The 16,591-nt window shown below is 41.7% G+C and overlaps 1 protein-coding gene across 2 annotated transcripts in view; it reads right to left on the reverse strand.

Moving 5' to 3' along the window:
* LOC110060683 (uncharacterized) overlaps window positions 1-16,591 on the reverse strand; it is a 38,062-nt gene that overhangs the window by 9,722 nt on the left and 11,749 nt on the right. For both annotated transcript variants that reach the window (XM_020767469.2, XM_089288411.1), the window contains 17 exons: window positions 16,500-16,558; window positions 15,758-15,837; window positions 15,160-15,274; window positions 14,533-14,598; window positions 12,688-12,752; window positions 12,359-12,433; window positions 11,967-12,058; window positions 11,045-11,131; window positions 10,807-10,924; window positions 10,524-10,567; window positions 10,085-10,144; window positions 8,275-8,331; window positions 7,269-7,354; window positions 7,074-7,139; window positions 6,650-6,718; window positions 5,039-5,166; window positions 287-4,314 (listed from right to left, as the gene is read on the reverse strand). In XM_020767469.2, coding sequence (XP_020623128.2) covers window positions 287-4,314; window positions 5,039-5,166; window positions 6,650-6,718; window positions 7,074-7,139; window positions 7,269-7,354; window positions 8,275-8,331; window positions 10,085-10,144; window positions 10,524-10,567; window positions 10,807-10,924; window positions 11,045-11,131; window positions 11,967-12,058; window positions 12,359-12,433; window positions 12,688-12,752; window positions 14,533-14,598; window positions 15,160-15,274; window positions 15,758-15,837; window positions 16,500-16,558 — 5,295 coding nt within the window. The remainder of the gene's footprint in view (window positions 1-286; window positions 4,315-5,038; window positions 5,167-6,649; window positions 6,719-7,073; window positions 7,140-7,268; window positions 7,355-8,274; window positions 8,332-10,084; window positions 10,145-10,523; window positions 10,568-10,806; window positions 10,925-11,044; window positions 11,132-11,966; window positions 12,059-12,358; window positions 12,434-12,687; window positions 12,753-14,532; window positions 14,599-15,159; window positions 15,275-15,757; window positions 15,838-16,499; window positions 16,559-16,591) is intronic.

Genomic DNA, 16,591 nt, shown 5'->3' on the forward strand with positions numbered 1-16,591 from the left:
TGGATGTGATGCTAGTCCTTCGCAAGGTTATCCACAGCATTAAATTCCCGGTACCCTGTTATACACCTGGGTGTAGAGAGGCACTGTGAGAGTAAGGTGTCTTGCCCAAGGATACAACGCAATGATTCGAAGCCAAATCGCTCAACCCGGAATCCAGCGCGCTAACCACTAGGTCACCACGCCTGCTGCAACATTTTCACGAGTTTACACATAATTAATCATTAATTACTCTGATATCAAATATCAAATTTTGAAAGGATCATGCGCCGCTTTAAAGATTACCTACCTTCCACTCATGAATGAATCCATTGTAGGGTGTATTTTCACGTTTCTGTTCCAAGCTCACAACAAGAGCATCAAACGTCTCCACAGAGCGAGACAATCTCTGAATGTATTCTTCTTCACTCAGACACTCATTGTTCTCATCCTGGCCAATGCTCGACTTCTGTGTCTCATAGTAATGACCACACTGGCGATGTAAAGAGGGCTTGTTTGGGTCTACAGCTGTCGTTGTATCAGGAGGCTTGATGGGCAGCTGACCCATTTCCGGCATTTTCCCCGGCTCGTACAAGTACTTTGTCTTGGGAGGAAGAGGAGGTGCAGCGTTCTTTTGAAGTTCTTTGATCTTTTGGATCTGTTCCTCAACTTCTTGAAGTCTGCGTTTCTCTTTGTCCTCCTCCGCAGAATGTTCTTTTTCATGAAGTTTTACGTCTGGTTTGCTTTCACTTGAAGATGACAACTCAACAGCAGTGTTAGGTTCTAATTTCTGTTCTGTGTTGCTGGAAGATTCACTCTCTACGTTGTCTTCTACCTCATGAGATCCACTTTCCCCCTCTTTTCTCTCTCCAGATTCCCCCTTTGCTATCATACTTTGATCTCCAACTAATTCTTTTTCCGAGTGTTTTGGCGCATCAGGATCTGAATGGCCAGCAAGCTTAGAGCCATGAACATTCCCATCAGTATGTTTTCCTTTCTCAGAAATTTCATTTAATTGTTTCTTGGTCAAGTCACCAAAGACCTGCTCCATGTCAAGCTTGCCATGAGAATGATCTGAAAATCCACTATCCCACGAGGTACTAAAAGTGCTGGAACTTTGAGGTAATACCGAATTAAGGTCTTTTTCAGCTACCTCTTTGTTGACTGTGGTAGGCCGAGGATCCATTTGATCCTCCTTTGGTTGAGCCTTCTCATGGTGTTGCTCATGGCTCTCATGTTCCTCTTTGTCCTTCAGCTTTTGCTCCATCTCAGCCAATTTTGTTTGCTGTTGCAACACCTGCTGGACCAATTGAGCAAGGTGACCCTGATCTGAGTCATGCTGCTGCTGTTGTTGCTGATGCCTTAGCAGCTCCTGCTGCTGCAAAATAAGCTGCTGCTGCTGAAGAAGCATCTGCGTTTGAAGCTGCTGCATCTGCTGCTGTTGATTGAGCTGTGCCTGAGCTACAGATACGGAATAACTAGTGGCATAAGCAGACGATGGTACGCTTGTTGGGCTGGGTCTGACTCCTTGAACCAGAGGAGGTGCTGAGGGAGCAGACCCCTGACTAAACGTGTACGGTTGGCTAGCTGATGGGGATGGCGGGGGGTCACTGACACCAGTACTGTAGGGAGGGTAAGAGGAAACTTGACCTCTTCTTTGCTCTGGGTATTGACTTTTGTTTTTATAATCAGTTGAATCCTGTCGAGTAATGCCTGTTGGATAAATCGCCTGTTCTCGACGAGACTGTTCTTGGGGAGGGTTTTGGTTTGTTTGTGTTGGTGTCCATATCTGATCTACCTGCGTTTGCTTGTAAGGCTGAGCTTGCTGAGGACCTTGAACTTGCTTCCCTCCAAAAACGTGTTGTTGTTCTTTTCCATCTTGATGTGGTAATGACTGGCTACTTAAGGGAGCACGAGTTGATGGTAAGGGCTGCGATACTTGCACGTAGGGCCAGCTTCCTGAGGAAGCAGGAAAAGTGTTCTGTTGAGGAGGAAGTCCTCCAGGACTCTGCAGACCAGACGGTTGAGAGGGAAGACTTTCTTTAGGTGGTGTTGGTTGTGATTGAGTAATCTGTGAACGTTGTTTGTCTCCTTGAAAGGGATAGTCAAGTTGGACTGACTGACTACTGGCGTGAAGTGGCCGTTGACCAGGACTATAACCTGTATGAGATTGTTGAGGATGATAGCCTGGTCTGGATACCTCTGATGGGTGGTCAGACAATTGTTGCTGCCACGATGCTCCCGACAACTGACTAATCTGAGACTGACTAATCTGAGACTGACTTTGAGGAGGCTTCACTGGTGCTTGAGATGTTTGTAAATTCTGCGACATTTGCTGCCCCGGGTAAGGTGATTGCTGTGGAAGTACATCTTTTGAAAACTTTTGTTCCTGTATTGGTTGTCGAGACTGATTAGGTTGAAAAGGTTGCAAATATTGTGAATGTGTCTGAGGCTTCTGCGGTTGAAGAGGTTGTACTGGTTGCTGGAAATTCTGTTGGGGCTGTAATGGTGACTGAAATTGTTGCTGTTGAGGAGGCAATTGAGGGGACTGACTTTGCCCTTGAAGAGTTGGTTGAAACTGATGCGGCTGTTGTAAGGAATCCTTGTTCTGTTGTTGTTTGGGGAACTGTTGCTGATGCTGTGGTGGCTGTTGTAACTGTTGCATGGACTGCTGAAATTGCCGTGGAGGCTGTGATAATTGTTGGCCCTGATGTTGTTGTTGTTGTTGTTGAAACTGAGAAGTTTGTTGGGAAGTTCGTGGTGGTTGAGATTGTGATTGAGGCTGGAGTGGATGCTGCATCTGCGGCCTTGCTGGTGGCAAATTTTGAGGCTGAAGGGGCTGTTGAAGTAGTGTTTGGCTTGGTGAAGACTGGCGGTACTGTTGCTGGGAATGTGTTGGTGGTGGTTGTTGTTGTCCCTGGTACAGTTGCTGTGGTTGTTGAAACTGTTGCTGAGGTTGCAACAGTTGCTGGGATTGCAATGGTTGTTGAGGCTGCATGGGTTGCTGAAGCACTGATGGCTGCTGAGGACGCAGAGCTTTCTGAGGCTGCAACGGTTGTTGAGGATGCAGAGGTTCCTGAAGATGCAATGGCTCCTGAGGACGCAGAGGTTGCTGAGGTTGCTGAGGTTGCAGCAGCTGCTGAGGAAGCAGAGGTTGTTGAGGCTGTAATGGTTGATGTGGATGCAGAGTTTGCTGAGGCTGTAACGGCTGCTGAGGATGCACAGGTTGCTGAGGTTGCAATGGCTGCTGTGGATGACGAGATTGCTGAGGCTGCAAAGGTTGTTGAGGTTGTAAATTTTGTGGAGGACGCATGGGTTGTTGAGCTAGCCTGGGAAACTGGAACGGCTGGCTTCGCCAGTTCCGTGAAGGTTGACTTGGTACAGATTGAGGAGTTTGTGACATTGAACTCAGTGGAGTTGGCTGCTGGAACCCTTGGGGTGACCCAGCCTGGCTGGGATACTGTGGTTGGGATGTTGGATGCGGTCCTCTTGGAGACTGATACTGTTGTTGAGGAGTAAACGCCTGCTGGGACGTGGCAGGATTTTGTCCGTGTGGCCAGTTTTGTTGAGCTTGAGTGGGTGGCTGCTGGGTTCTGCTCAACTGTGGGGATCCAGAAATGAGTTTAGCTTGATCATATGATGGTAATCCTTGAACAGCATTTGGGCCTGACACTTGACCAGCTGCAAAATGAGGTTGAGGTGGTCGTGGTATTTGGAGGGGGCCTCCTGGAAGACCAGGCTGAAATCCTGGTTGACTCACTGGTGGGAAGGAAGGTCTGACAGGTACAGGATATGACATCCTTGGTGTTGAATGAATTAGACGCTCAGCAGGCACAGAACCCCTTGGACCAACTTGCGTGAATGGAACTGCATGACGTGGCTGCATGGATGGATGCACAGTAGGTCCAGCGGCTTGTGAAGTAGGTGGCTGAGGGATCCTTTGATCTGGAAAGTTGTACTGAGGTCCAGAATCAGAAAGAGTCCTGGATAACTCACCAGGAACATGCTCTGGAGCTGGTAATCTTGGGTCACCAGATGGAACAGGTGGCCTCATAGGACCTCCAGGTGCAACAGACGGGTAAAATCTTCCATCAGTTGAAAGCGGGGAAGTTGCTCCTGGAAATGTACCTGGAGGGATTGCTCCACCAGGGATCCTTGGGTGAAGAGGAACCCCTTGTGGTGTAGGATTGGGAGTTCCTGGCCTTACGCCAGGGTTACGTATCATTAATCCTCCAGGATACTGACTTGGTGGGGGGCCTGGCACACTAGATGCTGGTGGATGAACAAGGTGATCTGGTTTGGCTGCATCGGGACGAGCAGGTGGTGGTTTGGCTTTCTCTGGAATAAGGACAGTACATCACTTAAATTTACAAGAGTATCATTTAATCATAAATTTGAAGATTATGCTTAAAATGAAAACTAGACATACTGTAATGATTCGATTTAGCACCCTTTTTCCAATAAGCACCCTCTTCCAATAAAGGCCCCACAACAAAAGCACCATTCTAGACATTGACATAGGGTGTACTATTTAGACGAATGATTTACAAGTCTGCTTTCACATCTGAACGTAATATTTAATATTATGGCTATCAGAGCTCCTATTGGCACAGTTCTTGAGTAAAGCATACGTTGGTTTTCATTACAGCGTTTAACCACATTCAGATGTATGTCCCTGGCGCGAAACTGAATCATTACGCTACTTTGTTTCAACACTGCATTGTCAGACCGTCACTTGGTAGACGTAATACGTTGAAACGAAGAGTGAACGAAATGTGTAAAATACACAGTATCCATTGCCTAAATTATAGTCGTCACATACTTTCTCAAAAGTGTCAAATTTGGGAGACAAAGCGGCAAAGTAATTTCCTTTGATGTTTACAAGGTTGTAGCTTATACTATACTTGCTACTTACATAGGTCGCCATTGTTAAAAGGGTTATCGTTTCAGATAATCAATCACAGAAATGGTATACACAGAACATGTATTCACATACAGAGTTGTTCCGCAGGACAAAAATAAGACTCGCAAAAATACTGCACAATGTTTATTTGTTGATCACCTTTGGCCTTTTTCTCCTTTTCCTCGATTTTAGCCATTTCTTTCTTTCGAGTTTCATAGAATTCTTTGAGCTTCTCTTCTAATTTCAAAACAGTCTTCTCCAGGCCCTGGTAGAACCGCAGTCCACGGCTATTCCAAGCAAAAAGAAAACACGTGTCAAATCTAGAATCAGTGGTGAAAGATCCTTGAGGTTTAAAATCGCACTCGGAGAACGGAAACTCAACGCAGGTAGCAAATGGCGCCATAATCAGCGTAAAGTAGGATGTCGGACAACCTTTAAAAGATTGCGGCTCTCAAGAAAGTAAGATAGTAAATGATTTGAACCCACGTGTATCAGTAGTTCGTATACAGTGAAACCTGTATTAAGCGGACACCCTCTTTTAAGTGGATACCAGCTTGAGTCCCTGAATTTTCTTCCCACATTTACTGTAATTAAAAATAAACCTGCAATCAGCGGATACCTCTGTTAAGCGGATGCGGACACCGATATTAAACCATTTTTTGCACAAAACATGACAAAACCTGCAATAAGCGCACACGTCAAGGGCTTTTTACTGAAAGCTCAGCGCAGACTCCTTTATTGTCCAGTGACGTCGTTTTAAAGCTAAGTAGACTATTCCAGATTGATGTATTGACTGACTGGACATTGTGCTATAATCAACTATTATTGCAAAACATATATTAGAACCTGGTTGGCGCGGACACCCTGTATTAAGCGGATACTAGTGAGTGTCCCAAGGGTGTCAGTGTAATACAGGTTTCACTGTAGTGTGATCGTCTGGGTGAGGATTGTTCTAAAAAGAACTGTTATTGGTGACTGACATCTCGACAACCTGAGCAGAAGTTCATTCCAGTAAGTTTCGATCCGTCTACTGCTAGTCCGTCTGTTGGCTTTGCTAATGCCGTGAATCGGTCGTTTGTAAGGTGCCGGCTGGAACCGAAAAATAACTGTCAACGAACTTTATACGAGTCTTACAGCAAATATCATCATGTCTAAACTGACCAATCAGTTTCAAAGGATCAGACTTTCACTAACAAACACTTTTCGTTCGACTCACAAGATGACTTCCGCTCAGGTTGTCGAAACGTCAGTCACCAACAACCGGTTCTTTTCGGAACTATCCTCACCCGGACGATCACACTAGACAAACTTCTCAAGAAGTTGGATTGGCTCAAAACATAAAAGGGCACAAAAGCCTAAAAGCAAGAACAGCTGCACCCTGATGAATTTTCCCATCTGGTGTCAACTTGAAATGCTATTGTACGCGGTATAATTATTTTCCTTCTCAAACACAACTTTCCATTTCTGTTGTTCAAGTTACTGCGCTCTTCAATAACAAGTGAACTCTACTCAAGCAATGGTTCCTTTTTTGCTGCAGTTAGTCACCACTTTAACAGGTCCAAAAGTGGCGTTTCTGGATTGTGATTGGTAGATTTTGATCTATTTTGCTTGTTTATTTTTTCAAAGCTTCATTTAATGTCGTCATGATTATGATTAAAGGCAGGGAAAAACACAGCCGTAACAGCCATTAAACTTCTGGGTTTGTAAGTTATTGAAAGATGCAGTAAAATTACATAGTTTTGCTAAGAACAATTTGTGATAATTCATTACCTCAGCTTTTCTTTCAGTTCCAAAAATGTATCATGGGACAAAACAAATGACTTTACTGCATCATCTCGCCTGCAAGAAGAAACGCTGACTGAGCACAGGTAAAAATAGAATAAACCTCCATCATGTCATGGTGTTGTGCTCCTGGGCAAGGCACTTCCTGTCTCCACTAAGGTCTATAAATGGGTGAAGGGGTATTAGCCAAGAGCACGGGGGTCACCTGAAATGGACTAAGTTTCTGTATAGTGGAACAGGCAGGATTGTTAGTAGATTCTATTGAAACCGCAATAAACTCGGGCACTACTGCCTCAAGCAGCCAAGTCACAGAAATGGAGGTACTGATACTCTAGGAACGGTCAGTGGTGTTTACCGAGGACCACATTCTCCAAAGCAAATTGTTTAAATTGAAAGGAGAATCTGTTGTTACCTTTGAGCTGTTTCTTTCACTGCCTGCCTTGTTGGTGCGTATTTGGCATTTGCTTCAGTCAGAGCTCTGGGAAAAATAAGATTGTACTCTCATTTAAGCTTGCACCCGTAAAGCAAGATAAAAATCCTCACAACAAGGACTGACATGACAGTTTGCCATCATAACAAGATCGATAGGAACACAATTCGGGCTCACTTTAAAATTTTAGGCTGAGCATCCAGGTTGGCTTGAATCAGGGCACATGTGCCATCATGTTTCTTCAGCTGCTCTTCAAAGAAAACCTGACAGATAATCATGTGAGAAATAACATTGGCAAAAGTAACCCGAGCATTCCCAAGAACAAATACAATCTGCAAGGATTATACTAACTGTAAAATACGTCATGCTCGTTTTACATGTAACATTAGGGAGCTTAAGCAAACCACGACGGAAACATCAACGAGAACGTCACCAAACAAAAGGTTTAATAAGTAGAAAAATGGCTCAGCACGTGCGTGTTTAATCGTGACACATTTTTTAACCGTCGTCTACAAAATAACGTGAAATGACCAAGTTCTCCGTATTTGAATGTGAACTGCAACGCCTTTTTTTGCATCTTCTTTTGGAATTGAATGCTGTCGTTACACATTAAGCCTTAGCCAGTTTTTAGACCGATATACGACTTATACAGATCTACACAATTGCGACATTCAAAGGAAAATAAATATATATATTTTTTACCAGGCGTCGTCCCTATTATCTACTGCATTCCGCTGCCACTAAAGTGTGAACATGTTGGACAAAAACATGATCTAGGTGGCTAGCAAATGTTATGTGATTACTAACAAACGTCTGAAGTCTGACTTTACATTTGAAACGTTTTTGCACCTGAAACTGGTAACCAGAAACAAGTTCGGATTACAGTCATGCTTTGCAATGAGTTAACTTTGCTTGAATTTTTAAAGGTCTATTCGAAAGTCAACTTCCTGTGAAAAGTGTTCGCCTATGCACTTCCAAACTGTCTCATAATCATTACTGATATCACCTTTGCAGGTTATGTGGTTGTAACAGTATTGTACACGATTTTGCTGCATCTGTTACTTAAGTGGCCACAAAACACTTACACAAAAAATACACACAAACAAACACTTGCTAAAAATAAAAATAAGCATAACCAGAAGCCTAGTGTTGAGAAGCAGCTGATAATTATTATAATTATTACCATCTTGTTTCCGTCTTCCCTTGTCACAAGTAGTTGTGTGATGTCATCATCTGCCAACTGAACGAACAAATAACAATGTACAGTAAAATTAACATAGGTGTATACGCTGGTTGGTTTTCCAAAAAGGAAAAAAAAAACATGCATTTGGCAAGTAACTTACACGCTATTGCAGTCAAGAATGGTATTTTAATTTATAATTATTCATGTGGAAATGCTTAGCACGACACTCAAAACCTAGGAGTCCGGATCCAAGTTCTAGCAAGGTGGAAACCTGTGTTGCATACCTCACTGTAACTATGCATCTCCACCAACTGCGAGAGTACTGGATATAAACAAAGTGGAAAGGAAACTGGACAAAGTACTGGTAATGGACAAGCAGTCTTACCCAAAGGAAGGAGATGGAATCTGTACACACAGGCAGGGACGGGAGGGGTGGGCTGAGGTCCACAGGTAAACCCTATAAAAGCTGATGAATGCCCACCAGGATATAGGCTCTCCCATCAAGTTCAACGTAAAACCTCCTTGTCACAACCCTTGGAAAAACATGGAGCTTTCCATTCCACCGAAAAACGTTTGAAACAGGGGCAAATGATGTAGAGATTGAATTTACAAGAAAATCCAAGAAATTCTGATAGCAAAATATAATGAATCAACAATGATTTAGATAAACATATACAGGCAAAAACTAACGATAGACAAATCGAACAGATGGCCATGGGTGTAACCGACATAACCAGCATCGCACTGGTCACACTTGAAGTTATACACAACGAAGCTGCAGACTAGTGTTCAACCGGTGTTTACGAGCCGCAAGATTGCCCAGGAGTTCCCAACAAGCGAACCTAAGCCTCAGCTCATTGATCAACAATGCGTTGTGTATAACTTCAAGTGTGACCAGTGCGATGCTGGTTATGTCGGTTACACCCGTGGCCATCTGTTCGTACGCGTTGATGGACATAGAAGCAAGACCTCGTCAATACGCAATCACTATGATAATAGACACGCAGGCAGGATTCCGGATGACCTTCGCAATTGTTTTAGCGTGTTGAAAAAATGCCACAACAAGTTTGATTGTCTCAATAATGAGATGTTACTCATTAAACAATTACGACCGTGTTTAAATGTACAATCAGACTCAGTTCGCGCTGAAGTCTTTGTCTAACTTATGCAAATTAGAAACTCTGAACTCTTTGTTACTCTTGAAATCGCATATTTAACTAGTTTCCCTTGACAATGGCGCCAAGATGCCGCCGAAACGTCGGATTTGTCTATCGTTAGTTTTTGCCTGTATATGCAAAATATAATGGAACAGAAAATTGTGGTATGGAATTTTCGACAAGTTCAGTGCAGATGCATAACTGGAATGGTTATCCTCCTTTCTTAAAATTCCAGAAGCTCCTGTTCAATTTGCTTAAGGAATTCAAACAGGAACTTTTGCTCAAAGGGAAAGCACCCAAAGTTTCACTGTAACCAAGCAACTGAGTATCACGCCCCTTCAAATAATGGGGTATAATACCTAAGGGAAGGAAACCCAGTGGCAAAACCCTCACTCTCGAGGCTGCGTTTTGCATTAAACTAGTTCCTCATTTCAAAAAAGGTCTGATTATGGAAATGGAAATGAAAGGAAGAGTGTGGCAGAAACTTGACAACTGAGGGATCTTGTTTCCAGCCCTATTTCCTCGAGGGGTTAGCGGCATAAGTCAAATACATGCATGCTAAGCCAATGTTACAGACTGCGGAGCTCAGAGCTCAGCACACTCGGAAACCTCTATCTTTACTTGCTGACTGAAGACGCTAACAGGCTGTTTACCTGCTTCCGTAACTCTGCTTCAAACTGTTTCCTCTGGGATTTCATTAGGTCCACCTTAGACTGGAATCACAAAATGCTGACTTTTCAGTGAACTGTATACTAGCAAATAACAGACTCGTAACTTGATATATACAAACGATAAAATTTTCATTTGCATCTGCAGCTCAAGGAGAATTATATTGATTTGAGTCCTTAATGGGAACTAGATGCAGTTTGGGAACTTAAGGTAAGCTGCTGCCTTAATGCAAGAGGGGTGAGGACTCTTATTAACCTAATGGGAAAGATGAAAAGTGATGAAAGAGCTGGAGAGCACCGGGAAGATGTGGGGTGAGATTAAAATGAAATCTTGTAAGCATCAAAGTCCGATCCAGAGCTATGGTGGAAGCACTATACCTCATGAGGGGCAAATGGGAATACATAGGTTGATAGCAAAACTTACAATGAGATCTCTAAGACGTTGAACTGCTCCATCATCAATGGGAGCTGAAATGAAAATAGTACAAATTTATTTTATAAACAAACCCAAAAAACAAAACAGTACATACACCTAAATAGGGAAGAAAGTCCAATAAGATGTACATGCACAACTATTCCCTCTCTAAGCATACATGTCTCAATCAAGCCCATCACATAGAGGCAAAACAAAATTCTCTTTACAGAGTAATTCCGGACAGCAAAGCACATAGCATGGAATTTGTACTGAAAGCTGATGATGAACTTACTGTCTATAATGTTTAGAGATGGTAAAGCAGCTATCAGTCCTTCAGAAGGTCCTGTTAACAAGTCCAAGTTATGTTTGTGCTCCTGGAATACCTTCAACAACTCAGTGTTTGTCTGTGTCTAAAAGAACACAGCCAACATCATCATCATCATCATCATCATCATCATCATCATCATAATTATACTAAATATATTTGCACAATTAAATTACACTTAGGCCTCCTTAGTTTATTTGCTTACTGCCTTCTTGTGTGATTCCTGGCATTGTTCAAGATCTTTCTCAAAATCCTTTCTCTCTGCAGGAGGGGCCATCGGACCTACAAGTTCCTGTAAAAACAAGTTCGTACGAGTAGCATTAATAGTTCTCTTTCCCACATTTAAAACAAAAATGATTATTCAGTAATACACATATAAGTAACATAAAGCCTTTTACGTCCCAGCAGCTTATAGCTTTCAACGTTTTTACAACGTGTTCTGTACATGGGGAGCCTAGGAGTATTGCTACTCCCCTCTGGATGTGATGCTAGTTCATCACAGGTTACTCACCAACATTATCACCAGGGATGGGGACATGTGAGAATAAAGTGTCTTATCAAACACCACACAATGACGCTGGCTGCAGCTTGAACCTTGAACCTGCCCATATTTGGCTCTGGGAGGGGGGGGGGTGACTCCCATATAAAAAGGAAAGGGGTGCTGGTTGGAAATTTTGAAAAGAACCCCCAGGAGGTACCAAGATCATGTTTGTGGGCGTAACTTGAAATTTTTTTGCTTCTAAGAGGTACCAAAGACAAAATAACATATTAACTGATAGTTTCATAAATTTTAATGGCAATAAAGACAATTGCAAGGAATACTTTCCACTTGTAAAGTTGTTTGTAAAAAATCTCCTGTTATATTTTTTCAGCTCTATACCTGAAAGGTACCTCCAAAGTTTCCAATGTAGATCTTTTGAGGCTGAACACCCTGAGAGCTACCAAAACCACCTTTTTAACCCCTAAAATGTACCATGAGTACCCCTGTCCATTTATTTGGAAGTGCCCCCCCCCCCCCAAGGATTGGCCACCATGCTTCCCATAATTTAGTAATAATTAAATCTATGTAAAATAACATTTCATCTGGACAATTATAAACAACCAGTTTCTTTAAAAACCAAACTCACCGTCAGTTCGTTCTCTTTTTGTTTATCCTCCTCCAGCATTTTAGCAAGGGATGTCAAAATATCTTCCACCTTGGAGCCTACCTTTGTCAGTTCTACGGATGAAGAAGACACACCTAGTTACATGTATAAACTTAAACTTTAGGCGAATACTCCACTGTTGGAATAAATTGCTGTAAAATTGATAGGAAAATAGTCAAGAGAAAATGTGATGAAAACAAATTAAAACTATTTCGGTGAGCTGATTTTCAACAATTAATTATTAACAAGAGCAAAATAGTTTGTGATGCTCAGCTTCAACACCAGTAACATGTGCCAGAGCACTAAAAAGAAATGAAGAGATAAAACAAACTGGTCTCAGCCTTGTGAGAAAGTTACATGTAAGCTGTCCTTACCTTCAATGTTATTTTCAACACCTTTCAAAGAGTTGTCATCTTTCGTCAGAGAATCACTCTTCTGCTTGATAACAGCTACAAAAGAAAGAAAAATCAGTTTCACAGGAGAGACTTTTAAAATTCATGTCCCGGCCTGGGTTGTTTGAAAGGTGGATAACACTATCCACCAGATAAATCATTAACCAGCAGATAGCATGGTTTGTTTTGTTAACATTTACCCACTGGATAGCGATTTACCCAGTGGTTAGTGTTATCCAGCCGTCAAACAACTGGGTCCAGGGCAATACTCTTTCACAGTAAATAATCAAGGATTGTTGTTACTATCTAACCTGGAAGGGTGTCATATCCTTCAGGTTCCAGTAAATCATCAATGTGCAGATCTCCTAAGGCTTTGCTGGATATTACATGAAAAACAAAAATTATATTCACATGAATAGATGGTGGAAAGGAACAATCTAAGTGCCATTGAAATGGAAATTCAAATAATTTTCAATTTAAGGTGGCTGGCAACAGTTTCCAGCACTTTCCAGCACATTCCAAGACTTAGATTTTCATGAGCCACTCTTTCTCAGTTGATGCTACAATCAGGGTATTAAAAAACTGCCCAACCATTGCTGAATGCATTGTTATCATTTTCATTCCACAATAAGTTACTATAGCACAGAGCTCGAAAAAAGTGCCGCCCCATTGTCCTGGACAAGTAGATTTTCCTCCTGTGCAAGTAAATTTTCATTCTCACTTGCCCAATGGGCAAAGGATCAGGCAAGTCTTCTGCCAGCTAAATCATTAAAAGAGCAAACCAAGACTTGCCCAGGGCAAGCAAAATTAGAGAGCTACTTGCCCCAAGGGCCCTGTAGCAACAGTATGACCTGTAAAACCAACCTTAATTTTAGCTTTAACTGCTAAAAACTTAAAAACGAGCTTAGTGGTGCAACTTTTGGAAAAGTTTCACAAAGTTCTGTTAACAGCTACCTTAAAGTTCCAAAAAGAAAGGTGGTTCTCAGGGCTGTCATTAATAATTATTTTTGAAGTAGACATCACAAATTTGAAAGTAGGCAATAGGTTACTTTTCTAGTGCCAAAGGTGCTAGCTTCTTAGGGAGTCTTGGGGCATGCTTCCCCAGGAAATTTTGGAAGTTAGATGCTTGGAAATGCCCTTTACAGCATTTTCCAGTCAGTATTTGGGACTAAAGAACAATCAAACCTATGACTATATGTCCATGTTTTATGTTTAACAACCATTCTATACAGTACTTAAAATCTCGAAGGTCTCAAATTTTATAATCTTCCCATGAATTTGGCATAACCCTTTCATTCTGCTGAAGACAAGAGGACCTTGACGTTTTCCCCTGTGCCTCTTCTCCTTCCATAATGCATTGCCTTGTTGATCACAGTTTCATATTCTTTGACTGGTGGTCCACTACTGGAAATATGAATCTAATTTGCCATTGTCGATAAGAGTCCAGACAATGCTGCTCGCGTCAATATGTCACGCAATACCTTTTTCAGCTCGTGCTCTGAAAAATACATTTCCTTTGACATTGGTATTGTGGTAAAAAAACAAATCGAAATGTGGTGCACCTCATGAGTCCACAACATTCTGACCACTGTGATGACACGTATCGTTGTTAATAAGAGTACAGACCATGCTATACCACATTCTATTTGCATTTCTTTCCTCTTTCCTTAAGCTTTTTTTGGCATTTTAGGGCATTGCTCACTCAGCAATGACTACCTCGATTTCTTTGGCGCAGATGCCATTTTGGCACATGTGAAAGCCTGGGATCCAGTTCTGTAAAAAATGTTCCAGGCATTTCATGACCCATCGATCTACTGCTTCCATCATATGTGAGAAAGAAAAACATATTTAATTGAAATACATCTTCACTTTGACTCAGACGTTTGAAACAGATATCATACAATATTTTTGTAGGATCTATTTTAAGTTTCTTGTCAAAAGTAATGGTAAAGTGAGGCAAAAGTAGGCGGCCAAAGATTGGCCAGTAGCCAGCTGCTCAAGTCAGCTACCAGCTTTCACTACCCATACACTGACAAATGTCCTATGCAGACACATTATTTTTTTGGTTCCCACAGTGACTGTTTATGGGAGATTCACTGTTTTGATAATTTATTATTAGTACATGAACAGAGTCTTCTCTTTATTCCTGAGCATACCTTAACAGCTGATTTTTCTGCTCAATAGAACTCACATATCTTCTGAGTAGTTTTGCTTTCTCTTCACTGTAAAGAATAATATTATATTATTTTTTAAGCTAGGAAATAATGCCTGTTAATGATACATGTAATCTTAATTCCAACAGATTATATATTTAGTATTTGACATCTGAGGTCTGTAACTGAGAAGAATATACAGCTGCTTAGAGAAAGGTTGTCCTACAAAAGTATAAACGCAGAGTTACAAGGTTTTACAAGTAGTGTCAATTTACCAATGATTGGTTGAAGTTCACATGTGTTTCTGTAAAACAGAAGGAAAGTCATGATTGTGTGCATTTGTGTTTTGTCCTTCCTTTGCTCTGAAACACAGCTACCACTTCCAGTAATACCTCTCAGCATTACCACATAAAACTTTATGCCTCAGCTTTTCTCAAAAAACTGTTACATGTATGTGCATATGTTTACTGTGAGACACAATATTCAATTAACAATCACAAAAGCACCCACAACTCTGGCACATAAAAAAATTAAAGATTAACCATGTTCCTTTTTTTGTATTCTTTTGCACAAATGTTTGACAAATACATGTATAGCTGAAGGAGAGTGGAGAGAAGAATAATTTCTGACCTGTACAGGGATGAATCAGTGTGAGCCTCCATAGGTATGAGTCTTTGGAAAATATCTGGCCCAGCCACACTTGGGTCACATGCCTGGAATGGAATGGGCTTGACAAGAGGTGCAGCTGTCAATACAAATAGTACAGTAACTTGCATAATCAGCTAAGAGCTAATCATATTAAGACAATATCGTGATAAATTTAAGCCAGAGTTCATATTGATTTACGTGTATGCTATAGTGCTAGTGTGCATCATCATGTTATGATAATTATACGCTGGACATTTAGACGGCAAGAAAGAAGTGTGAGAGTTTCTAGCTTCTTGAGCTTCTTAACTGGCTATGCTATAAATTTAGCCTGTTGGTCCAGAAAATAATTATTTCCTAGCTTGCACAATCAGACATCCCTCCTCGTATGCTCCATCCTTCCATTACTCAAGGAACATCCCTGATTTGACTGAAAACCTATGAAGTGCCTCTTCATGGTTACTGCACGCACAATTTAAGTAGCTTTTATCTTAATCTACATGTACTAAGCACTGAATTCAGTGGAAAAGCAGATGAATTGACAACAATTTCAATATATGTAGTTCCTTGAAAGTGCACTCACCTTTAATTTCTGGTAAGGTATCAAGTTCTGGTACAACTTCATGGTAAATAAAGTCATTGTCCTTAACTGCACCCTGTAACCTGTGAGTAACAACAATACATGTACATCAGAGACACACCTGAGGCTCTAAATTAATTTATGCCAACAAGTTAAGTCTGTCTGAAGGGAAAAGCTGAGTGGCAATAACACAATTGACATGTCCTTTAAGAACAGTGTATGTATCAGAGATTTTAAAAAACCTACAGCAGGCAGCTATTAGCACAGAACAGAACCGAAAAGAACTGACCACAGAGCAGCACTGCAATGAACAGACTAGCAGAGTAGAGTAGAGTAGAGTAGAGTAGAGCAGAGCAGAGCAGAGCAGAGCAGAGCAGAGCAGAGCAGAGCAGAGCAGAGCAGAGCAGAGCAGAGCAGAGCAGAGCAGAGCAGAGCAGAGCAGAGCAGAGCAGAGCAGAGCAGAGCAGAGCAGAGCAGAGCAGAGCAGAGCAGAGCAGAGCAGAGCAGAGCAGAGCAGAGCAGAGCAGAGCAGAGCAGAGCAGAGCAGAGCAGAGCAGAGCAAAGCAGAGTAGAGTAGAGTAGAGTAGAGCAGAGTAGAGCAGTGTCCAATTTTCCAGAAAACGTTTTTGAGACTCTTTTTGACAGCAACTTATTGAATAACATTCCTGCCCTTAGACCTACCACTGTACTTTACAGGAGTTTAGAAGGAGGCAGAAAGAGGAAGTTGCTTGGACAGTGTACTTACTTGTTACTCACAACATCAACAAGAAACTGTAACAACTCCAGAGTTTTTTCTGGTTGTCCCTTCAAAAGAATGAAAAATGCAATTCAAACTTT

Source organism: Orbicella faveolata, unplaced genomic scaffold, assembly GCF_042242905.1.
Source record: "Orbicella faveolata isolate gen_17 unplaced genomic scaffold, um_ofav_v1 contig_15, whole genome shotgun sequence".
NCBI lineage: Eukaryota > Metazoa > Cnidaria > Anthozoa > Scleractinia > Merulinidae > Orbicella > Orbicella faveolata.